Genomic DNA, 11,223 nt, shown 5'->3' with positions numbered 1-11,223 from the left:
TTCCTTATACTTTTTATTTATAAATCTTTACAATAAGCATATATTATTTGTAAAGGGGAGAATCCACAGTGTTTTCAAGGGAGGGAGAAAATAATCTGGATTACTAAAATAGAAATTTTGCATTCCAATTCTATTCCAGGTTTAAATTGATTGACATCCTGAAATATGAAGTCTGTTACCTGTTTAATTGTGGGCTAGTTTGCTTTAAACTTGGGAAAACCTCTAACTTCATTCACAGGGGAGAATGGATGACCGGTTGGACTTTGTGCTTAGCTATTTGTATCTAGCATCTCCAACAGTCCTGTGTGGTAGGTGTTGTTATCCCATGAGATTGAGAGAGTTTACATAAATGAGTCCAAAGGTGCACGTAAGCCCTTCTCCAGTCACAGGAAAGCCATCTGAAAAGCAAATGCCACTGAAGATAGAACAAGGTGCCACTGTGGTGTAAACAGTAACAAATTACAATAAACTCTGACTCAGAAACTGCTGAAGGACAGGATCTAAGTACCCTGACTGGTAGAAGATAGGTGTTCAAAGATGACCTGAATTCTGTTGTTGCCTTCAGTAATTAAATAAATGCTAGTTATAAATTCAGTGACAAACTTACTCTGCACAGATAGAGGCAGGTTTGTGTTATTCAAATACAAATCTAATAGATGTGAAATCCTAAAAGAACCTTTAGCTAAATAACTTTCCCGGTATTTCTTCAATTTTAAAAACCTAGACAGAGGAGGAATATACTCAAGTCTGTGTGAAGCATAAAGCCAAATTGGACAATGGACCTTTGAACACCCCTCTACCTGCTCCCCTCCCCCAACATGGGCTTCTAGGTCTATGGGCCATCCCTTGGTGAAGAGCAGCATTCCCTTTTCCTCAGAGGCTCTTCAAGAACAGTACCATTGGCACTTGAATGTCCATCTTTAAACACATTTCAGGACTGGGGAGTTTCTGGGACCATAACTTTAACCCAGCCTTCCATAACAGTCTTTTTACTTTCTCTTACAAAACATGACACTGCAATAACAGCAATGAACCGCTTTAGCCTTTTTACCTCTGCGGAAGCTACAACAACTTCTCCAACATATAAAGGGGCTGGAAAGCTAATTTCCTGTGAAAGTAATACACAGCCTGGCCCTGGCATTTTCGTTCCCAGGAGAGCCGAAATAAGTCCATTGACCAAAACTCCGTGTACAATTGTCTTTCCAAACTTGGTGTACTTTGCAAAATCTTCATTTAAATGCAAAGGATTGACATCTCCCGTTAATTCTGAGAAGGCAGCCACGTCCCTCTGTGTGAAGGCCCTGCTGAGTTCAGCGCGGTCTCCAACTCTGGTGTGCATCTGCTCAACGTGATGCCTGCTCACCACTGGCTGGCTCAGGCAGATTCTCCTTTGAAGCCCACCCCACCACAGATGATGGCGGGAAATTACGGGGAACATCTTCAGCAATCGGAGCTTTTAGACTGCTTCAGTCTTCAGACAGCATATTGTCACCAAAACATGCTTTTGAGAGAAGGATGTTTCTGCAACTGAAGACTATTCAATCCAATACTAGTTCCCTGCTATTCCCAGATAAGGCAAGGAGAAATGGAGAAACCTGTAAGAGAAAGAAAACAGTTAAGGAAATCTGGGGAGAAGACTGCACTGAAACACAGGGTGTGTGGAAACATGCCTAGTTTTCTAGGGTAAGCGAAGCTGATGCAGTGGCATCTTAAAGAGCATCCTCAGATACACAAGTGATCACAGTAGGTTTAGAAAGCATGTCCTAATATTTAAGGCACCAGGCATTAAGCAACAAATGAAAAGTTAAGACTTTTCCACAAGAGTTCCAAGTTTCATCCCCAAACATCTCCCATACAATCTAAAATCTAAGTGCTTTCTCTCACATTTCCAGAAGCAATGTAGTCCTTATTCCTCCCCACTGCTGCCACTGGATAATGTTAACCACACTAGATTTATGCAAGCAAAAAATGGGACATGTACTAAAAAGCAGTTTGAGGGGTACCTGGGTAGCTCAGTTGGTTGGGTGTCTGACTCTTGATTTTGGCTCAGGTCATAATCTTGGGGTTATGGGATTGAGCCCTGTGTCGGGCTCCTTGCTCAGCATGGAGTCTGCTTGAGATTCTTTCCCTCTCCTCTCCCTCAGCCCCTCCCCCCCGGAACACTCGCTCACTCTCTCTCTCATAAATAAATCTTAAAAAAAAAAAGAAAAAGAAAAAGCTGCTTGACCCCTACTCAGCCTTGTTTGGAATATGTGAAGGAACAGTCTTTACCTGAATCACTCTGAAAGCACATTTCTTGCCTTTATAGGATCCTAACAGAGTCAAAGAGCTCCACAATTTGACAAGACCACTGTAGAGAGATCAAGAATGAATGCATGAAGATTTGTCTCTGTGACATCTCCCTAGTACTTTTGTGATGGGCCAGATAGTTAAATTAGGTCCAGAAAACCTAATTTAAATGAGAAAACTTGAGTAGATGTGCTGCCAAATAGACCACTAAATGAGAAAACTTTAAAAGTAAAAGCACATTATGTCATAGCAGAGAATAAAATGAACCTCAATTAGGAATGTTTCTAAAATACACATTTTTGGGCGCCTGGGTGGCTCAGTTGGTTAGGCGGCTGCCTTCAGCTCAGGTCATGATCCTGGAGTCCCGGGATCGAGTCCCACATCGGGCTCCCTGCTCAGCAGGGAGTCTGCTTCTCCCTCTGACCCTCTCCCCTCTCTCATGCTCTCTCTCTATCTCATCCTCTCTCTCAAATAAATAAAATCTTTAAAAAAATAAAATAAAATAAAATAAAATACACATTTTTGAGTTTGCAACCATGGCCACCAACTGGGAAACACTACAGTTGTAAGCAAATCATGAGTTTTGCTCTGTATAGTCTAAGCTCCTGGTGGATAAAAGTTCATATCCTTCCCAGTTTAAACTTCCAAAAACTACTCAGAGCTCACAATGACAAGCCTCCTCTTAGAGAAGAGCATTTTTGCTCTATTTCTCCATCCATCTCTCTGCTCTGTTATACTACAAAGGTGCCTCTGTCGTACCTGCTACATATCCTCAAGATGGCTGACAGGGTCTTCTCTTCATAAGTTAGGATGTCCAAGGGTAAGGCTGCATCAACCTAGGTATGGAAAAATACTATCAGCAGACTATAATTATCACTTTTTTTTATTTTTTTAAAGTAATCTCTACACCCAATGTGGTGCCCGAACTCACAACCCTGAGATCAAGAATTGCATGCTCCAATGATTGAGGCAGCAGGGTACCCCTATTAGGGCTATCCTTTTTTTTTTAAAGATTTTATTTATTTGAGAGAGAGCAAGCTAGAAAGAGAGAAAGAATGAGAGTAAGCACAAGCAGAGGGAGGGGCAGAGGGAGAAGCAGACTCCCTGCTGAGCAGGAAGCCCAACACAGGGCTCCATCCCCAGATTCTGGGATCATGACCCAAGCTGAAGGCAGACGCTTAACCAACTGAGCCACCCAGGTGCCCCTATCATCACTATTCTTAAAGTCTAATAACTAATCCTGCCAACTGCTTTTCTCCTCCAAAAAAGCAGTATTTATTTAGTGGTGCTGTAGTACTGGGACTGCTTATTTACAATTACCCCTGTCTAGAATGTTCTTCCTGTAACTCTTCATATTGCTAATGACTCTTCACCCTTCAAGTCTTTGTTTAAATTGTTCCATCCCTGGGGGTGCCTGGCTGGCTCAGTTAGTAGAGCTGGAGACTTTTGATCTCAGGGTTAAAAAAGTTCCATCCCTGATCCCCAAGATTAAGCTCAATTGCTTTCTATGCTGTTTCACACATAAAAAGCATACACTTCCTCTCTCATAATACTCATCATTCTGGAACCAGGTTTTATACCCAACAGAGAAGGTACACACTTTTTTCTTAAACTTTTTATTTTGAAAAATTAGAATCACAGGAGGTTACAATGAAATTTACAGGAAGGTTCTATGCGCCCTTCATGAAGCCTCCCCCAGTAATATCAAACAATATCAAAACCAAAAACCTAAAATTGATAAACCAGTTTATTCAGATTTTACCAGTTATACACATACTCCTATTTGTCCGTGCATGTGTGTGCGTGTATGTGTGCGTGTGTGCATACTTCCATGCAATCTTACCACATAGATAGTTTTATGCAACCACTACCATCAGCAAGATAGAATTACACCATTGCCACAGGGCGCTCTTCCTCTTCTACCTTGTTTTAGTCACACCCACTCCTCCTCCCAATCCCTAACCACGAACCTTTCTCCAGATTATATAATTACATTATTTCAGGAGCATGATACAAATGGGATTACCCAGAATGTCACCTTTTGGAATTAGCTTTTTCACTTAGCATAGTTCTCTGGAGATTCAGTTAAGTTTTTATGTGTATCTATAGTTTGTTCCTTTTTATTATTCACTATATTCTATGTTATCAATATATCATGAATGTTTAAGTACTCACTCATTGAAGGACATCTGGTTGATTTCTGTTTTTGGGCTCTTACAAATAAAGCTGCTATGAACACTCACATACAAGTTTTATATGAACGTTAAGTTTTTACTTCCTGGGACAAATGCCTAGGTGTGTTAACTGCTGGGTAGTATAGTAGATGCATGTTTAGTTGTTTTTAGAAACTGTCAAATGGTATTCCAAAGTGGCTGTGCCATTTTTTTTTAAGATTTCATTTATTTATTTGAGACACAGAGACACAGAGAGAGAGGGAACACAACCAGGGGGAGTGGGAGAAGCAGGCTTCCCACTGAGCAGGGAGCCCAACACGGGGCTCGATCCCAGGACCCTGTGATCATGCCTGAGCTGAAGGCAGACGCCCAATGACTGAGTCACCCAGGTGCCCGTGGCTGTGCCATTTTGCATTTCCATTAGCAATGAATGAATGAATGAGTGATCCAGTTTCTCCACATCCTCACCAGCACTTAGTATTATCACTATTTTTTTTATTTTCAGTTTTTCTGTTACGTGTGTAGTGATAGCTCACTGTGTTTTATTTACTTATTTTTTAAAGATTTTATTTTTAAATAATCTTGACACCCAACATGGGGCCCAAGCTCACAACCAAGAGTCAAGAGTCAAAAGATCAAGAGTCGCATGCTCCACCAACTGAGCCAGCCAGGCACCCGCACCCATTGTGTTTTGTTGTTGTTGTTGTTTTCTGGAGCTTAGTGTGTTTTTAATGTGCATTTCCCCAATGGCTAATAATGTTGAACATCTCTTCATTCATGTGCTTCTTTGTCAACAGTACCTCATTTTTAGTGAAATGTCTATTTGTGTCTTTTACACATTTTCAAGTTGAAATGTTTGGTTTTCTTCATTATTGAGTTTTTAGAGTTCTTTTTATTTTTTAAAAGATTATTTATTTATTTTTGAGAGAGAGAGAGAGAGAGCGTGCGAGTATGCACACGGGGAAACAGAGGGAGAAGCAGACTCCCCGCTGAGCAGGGAGCCCAATGCGGGACTCAATCCCAGGACCCTGGGATCATGACCTGAACCCAAGGCAGATGCCTAACCAACTGAGCCACCCAGGCGCCTGAGTTCCCCCAGTCTGTAATTTGTCTTTTCAGCCTCTTAACTGAGTCTGCTGTGGTGTGTACGTTTTTAATTTTAATGAGATGCTTACCAGATTATGACTTGATAAAACATATGAATCAGGAAATAATTTCCTGAATCGTCTGTCTTTGTTCTCTCTCAAAATTCTACTTATTTTCAAGTAAATGCTAAAATAGGACTACTCAATGTGCTGGCCTGTGATAAAATAAGAGGCTGTAACACAATGCAAATCAACAATACCACTAAGTACATTGTTTAGTTCAGCTCAGTTTTTTTTAAAGTTTATTTATTTATTTTTAGTAATCTCTACACCAACGTGGGGCTCTAACCAAGCTCTTCTGATAGTTCATCTCAATTTTTGTTTACGGAGACTTTTTCAGTAAAGGAAGTAGTGTGCTGATTCTGGTGTAAATCTTCACAATGGGCAAAAAAACTGTTTGCTCGGGGCGCCTGGGTGGCTCAGGCAGTTATGTGTCCGACTCTTGATTTTGGGTCGAGTTGTGATCTCGGGTCCTGAGGCTGAGCCCTGGTTGGGCTCTGCGCTCAGTGTGGGGTCTGCTTGGGGTTCTCCTTCCCTCTCCCTCTGCCCCTCTCCCTGCTCACACACACTCTCTAAATAAATAAAATCTTAAAACAAAACAAGACAAAACAAAACAAAAAACCCAAAAAACTTTGCAGGTTGCCGGTCTGGACCATACTGGGGAGTAGCATGGCACTAAAACACTTGTCTAACAAGTTCCTTGTCAAATAGAAGGCATATTAGAACAAACCTACCCAAAATTCATCATTTTTGAAAGTCTGCTCTGCAATTTCAAATATGTTTTTAAAGTTTTAAAATAATTATTTGGAAAAGCATTGTTTTAGTATTTCTTACAAAGATCTTAGGAGTGTTCAATCTACCAAGTGATTCATACCTCCCCAAAGAGGTCCTTCAAGGCTGAAATAAGCAGCTGTTTGAACTGTGCAGCATTCAGTCCAACCCCACGATCTTGAAATTCTCTATAAAAACATAAAAAAGAAAAAAATGTATCAAGTTTCATACTATTCAGATTCATAAAAATGTAGTCACAAATAGAACTTAGGAGAACTCACAGGCGGACTTTCATATAATGGTGCTCAGAGGGATTTTTGTAAACTATTCTTTCATATGTGGTGGCTGGAGCTGGCATCTTTTCCAAAGCTGACCACATCTAGAAATGAAAAATCAAGAGGGCTACAAATTAGCAAGGTACAACCTATTTTTCACTTTCCCCCCCCATTTTTTAAATGAGAATTTAACCCATTTTGATTTTTTTTTTTTTTAAAGTAAGCTCTACACCCACTGTGTGGCTTGAACTCACAACCCTGAGATCCAGAGTCTCATGCTCTACCAACTGAACCAGACAGGCACCCTGAACCCATTTGATGTTTCTCAAGTGTATTTATTTATTTATTTTTAAGATTTTATTTATTTATTTGACAGAGACACAGTGAGAGAGGGAACACAAGCAGGGGGAGTGGGAGAGGGAGAAGTAGGCTTCCCGCTGAGCAGGGAGCCCAATGCGGGGCTCGATCCCAGGACCCTGGGATCATGACCTGAGCCGAAGGCAGACGCTTAACTGACTGAGCCACCCAGGTGCCCCTCAAGTTTACTTATTTATTTAAGTAATCTCTACATCCAACGTGGGGCTTGAGCTCATGACCCTGAGATCAAGTCACATGCTCCTCTGACTGAACTAGCCAGGTACCCCTTTTCTTTTTTTTTTTTTTTTTTTTGACCCATTTGATTTCTAAAAGAACTCCTAGTATAGTAATTCTTTTATTTCTGGTCAAACCAAATTTACCCATACAGACACAAAGAAAGTTTCTAGATTTTATATATGCCAGACTGTTGTGCTCTTAAATTCTAATAACGTAATCCCAATGGACATTTTTCCCTAAGTACCTGGCTCTGTGCTAAATGCCCCACATGCCTTAGGTCATAAGTCTTCAAAATGATCCCATGAAGTAAAAGCTATTATTATTCTCACTTTTTCCCCTCCATTTTTAAGAAGAGGACATTGAGGCTTGGCAGAGAGGTAACACTTGCCCAAGGGCACACAGATTCCAACCACTCCTGAGCCCCTCAAGACCACTCTGGTATGATGCCTCCTAATTTAAAAAAAGGGGGGGGGACACCTGGATGGCTCAGTCAGTTAAGCATCTGCCTTAGGCTCACATCATGATCCCAAGGCCCTGAGACTGAGCCCTGCATTGGGCTCCTTGCTCAGCCGGGAGCTGCTTCTCCCCCTGTCTGCTGCTCCCCCTGCTTGTGCTCTCTCTCTCTGACAGCTAAATAAATAAAATCTTTTTTTTTTTTTAAAGATTTATTTATTTATTTATTTGAGAGAGAGAGAATGAGAGATAGAGAGCATGAGAGGGAAGAGGGTCAGAGGGAGAAGCAGACTCCCTGCTGAGCAGGGAGCCCGATGCGGGACTCGATCCCGGGACTCCAGGATCATGACCTGAGCCGAAGGCAGTCGCTTAACCAACTGAGCCACCCAGGCGCCCATAAATAAAATCTTTTAAAAAAAATAGCATACAGGAATAAAATGCAGGATCTTCTTGTTTACTCTCAGTCAACACAGAACATGAACAGAATGAGGAGTGGTAGTTCTGCTGTCCCATCCCATGCTGGACCTGCCTGTTCTCTGAAGGCCAGGTCTATACAGAGCTATTTGATAGTAAACGCCCCCCCCCACCGCCCCGCCCCGCCAAAGATCGAGCTTAGACAGCAAGGGGTTTGAGAAGAGGAATTCCTGGAATGGGCACTCATGTCATTTCTAATAGACCTGGATCCTTCAAGAATGCACAACATGCTGACCCCCCTGGGGAGAATCTGTCATCGGGTCCACTCCTACCTCACTCTTCCCCTGGATAGCCCCTATTCATCCTTTGAATTTTAGCTTAAAGGTCACCTCTCCTAGGAATTTCACCTCTTCAAGAAAGCCTTTTGGACACCTTGTTCTAAATTAGATTTACTTGTTATGCAATCTCTTAATACTCTTTGTTCAATATCTGGTTCCCCACTAAAGGAACCAGAAAACTGAGGTCCAACCAAGGAAAGGGAATTAGCCAAGGTCATATAGCTATAAACCGGCATTTACAAAACCTCTGCGTCAGGTCCAGTTTCAAGCACTCCTAGATGATGCCCTCAGAGAAAATGAGAAGTTAGGGTCAAGGAGCTACATCCAAGCATCCACTTAAAAACATGAATAGTTACTGTGTCTGGCACAGAGTAGGTATTCAATAAACACTTACTGAATGGTGAGAAGTATTAGGCCTGTATGTTCAAGACTGCAGAAATAATCAGCTGATGATTCTTTCCCAATCATTAGAGTCATCCCTGACTAGAAGGGCAGGGAGAATAGGACCCTCAATCACTTCATTCATTGTCTGGCACATGACAGGTGTTTTTTAACAGTTACCAACAGCCTTGATGGGAGTTGGCTGCCTGAGCTAGGGGAATGAGATTGTGCCTGGGGCTCAGGATGCCAATAACAATGAAGACTTAAGGAGTATTCTGGAAATGGGTAGTGATAATGGTTTCATAACAGTGTTAATATACTTTACATCAACAGGCTGTACCCTTAAAAATGGTAAATTTTATGTTAGGTATATTTTACCAAAAAAGACTTAGGAACAAGTGTTTACTGAGCAGTCCCCTCCACATAGGCCTCAGCCTCAGAGGCAGTGACAGTATTGCCCTCTGCAGGCTGTCCCGAGATTAAAGGAGAGGATGCCTGGGTACTCTTCATACAGCCTGGCAAATCCGCCAGGCTCACCACAACAATGAAAGCACTTCCATAGCTCTTGTTATCATCTTTGAAGCCAGCCTTTGTAATGGCTGCAGGGATGCTCATTAGGACACCTATTAGTAATAGGTGTCCCTGCTTCCACCTGCTCCCCACCCCCCACCCCCCAATCTAGTCTCTACAGCAGCCAGAGCAAGCCAGTTAAAACCTGTTCAAGCCCCTGCCATTCCTCTGCTCAAAACAGTGCAATGGTTCCCGTTTTACTCAGAGTAAACACAAAGGACTTACAAGCCCTGCAAGGCCTTACCTGAATTGTACCGCTGCCTCCAACAGCCCTGACCATGCTCCCTTGCTCAACTCCCTCCACCAGACTCCTCCTAGCTCTTCCTCACACACCGTTTCCCTCCCGTCTCTGCGCCTCTCCGCTCCTAGCTTTTCCACATGCTGGGAATATTCTTCCTCCAGGTAGCCAGATGCCTCGCTCCCTCGCTTCCTTCATGGCTTTGATCAAATCTCACCCCTCGATTTGGTCCGGTGGCTGTTCTATCTAATACGGCAGCCCCTCCATGCCCCTGTTCTAGTTTTTTCCCCATAGCACTTACCACCTTCTAACACAACTACGTAATTCATTTATTCTCTATTTGTACTTCCCTCCCCCACAACAGAATGTACACTCTGCAAGAAACGGGGTTCTATCTTGTTCACTACTGTTTCCTAGGAATCTAAAAGTGCACACAGTATACGTTCAATATATAAGTTTGGGGCCAAACGAATCATTAAAAAAAAAAAAGCCCAGTCCCCTACTGTTGGACACTTCAGTTGTTTTCAACTTTTTTTTGACTAACGTCCCCCATTTATTTAGCGCCCACCTGGTGCCGGGCGCATGCGCTCTGCACACGTGGTCCCGCTCACTCCTCGCAGCCACCATGTGCTACCGAGACCCCGTAATACAGGTGCCCCGGGAGGTGCGCTGCCGGATCTCGCCGGCCGCCCGCGGCGTCTTGGGCCAGAGAGGTTTGGTACCTCAGATGGCCGAGCGCCGCCCGCTGTAACTCCCACCTTGCGCATGCGCACTTGGCGCGCAGGCCGTGCGTCACCAGCGCGGCCGACAGAGCTCACTCCCGGCAAAAGCCGCTCTGCTATGGGTTTCCGCTTACCTGCTTTCGGTCGCACTAACCTGGCGCCTCCCTGACTCCTGTTCACTGCAAGAATCCGCCAAAGCTTGGCGTTCCCCCGCAAAGGCCAGACCCTGGGCCCAGAAAACTCCGGGGATACTTACGTTTGGCTCCTGTTTCGCCCCCGCCCCGGAAGCGTGACGTCTAGGCGCGGATATGACGTCACCGCGCGGCGTCCACCTGAGAACCTGGGCGTGAATCCTGATGAGGAGCTGAGACTGGCCGAGCTCAGTGCCCCCTGGTGCCCACTCCAGAGAAAGCTCTGTGAGCGAATGTGTGTATGGGGTACGGGACTCCGGATGTGTTTATTCGGCACAGGAGCTCGCTTTCATAGTCATTCATTTATCCATGCATTCATTCAACTTTATATCTAGCATCTCTTCTGCTGAGCATCTTCTGTCAAGCACCCCAAGGACGGGAACCACTCTTAATGTCCCTTGTGGCTCCCAGCACATAGTAGGTTATCTATCTGGGTTGACATAAGATCCAGAATGTCGTATCTTCAAATGTAAGCCAGGTTTCATCTATGCCTTTATTCATGCTAAGTCCCAATTATGTGCTAGGTACTGGGAACTCAGCGGAGAACAAGAAGATATGGCCCTGTATTCGTGAAACAGGTAGTGTTTGTATATAATAATAGTAATAGTAGTAATAGCAGCAGCAGCAGCAGCAGCAGCAGCAGCAGTAGTAGTAATAGCAGCTAATAT

The 11,223-nt window shown here is 43.4% G+C and overlaps 2 protein-coding genes across 4 annotated transcripts; both read right to left on the bottom strand.

Annotated features, from left to right (window-relative positions):
- HTD2 (hydroxyacyl-thioester dehydratase type 2) lies at positions 1-1,438 on the bottom strand. The gene has a single exon (XM_073901432.1). It carries the CDS (start codon positions 1,436-1,438, stop codon positions 932-934), a length of 507 nt encoding a protein of 168 aa, XP_073757533.1. The 3' UTR covers positions 1-931.
- Positions 1,439-1,460: 22 nt separating this feature from the next.
- RPP14 (ribonuclease P/MRP subunit p14) lies at positions 1,461-10,592 on the bottom strand. Of its 3 annotated transcripts, none has more exons than XM_025884686.2 (6): positions 10,519-10,592; positions 6,661-6,758; positions 6,483-6,567; positions 3,049-3,125; positions 2,272-2,350; positions 1,461-1,595 (listed from the first exon to the last, which is right to left on the bottom strand). In XM_025884686.2, the coding sequence occupies exons 2-6, from the start codon at positions 6,756-6,758 to the stop codon at positions 1,539-1,541; spliced, it is 396 nt and encodes a 131-aa protein (XP_025740471.1). In that variant the 5' UTR covers positions 10,519-10,592; the 3' UTR covers positions 1,461-1,538. The 3 variants fall into 3 exon arrangements, with proteins under 3 accessions (XP_025740471.1, XP_025740469.1, XP_025740468.2); XM_025884684.2 differs by lacking the exon at positions 10,519-10,592 and adding an exon at positions 10,211-10,411; XM_025884683.2 differs by lacking the exon at positions 10,519-10,592 and adding an exon at positions 9,649-10,012.
- Between the last annotated feature and the right edge of the window lie 631 nt (positions 10,593-11,223).

Source organism: Callorhinus ursinus, unplaced genomic scaffold, assembly GCF_003265705.2.
Source record: "Callorhinus ursinus isolate GAN/ISIS: 27379988/994484 unplaced genomic scaffold, GSC_fseal_2.0 scaffold15, whole genome shotgun sequence".
Classification (NCBI taxonomy): domain Eukaryota; kingdom Metazoa; phylum Chordata; class Mammalia; order Carnivora; family Otariidae; genus Callorhinus; species Callorhinus ursinus.
This window is presented reverse-complemented; position numbering and strand designations above follow the sequence as displayed.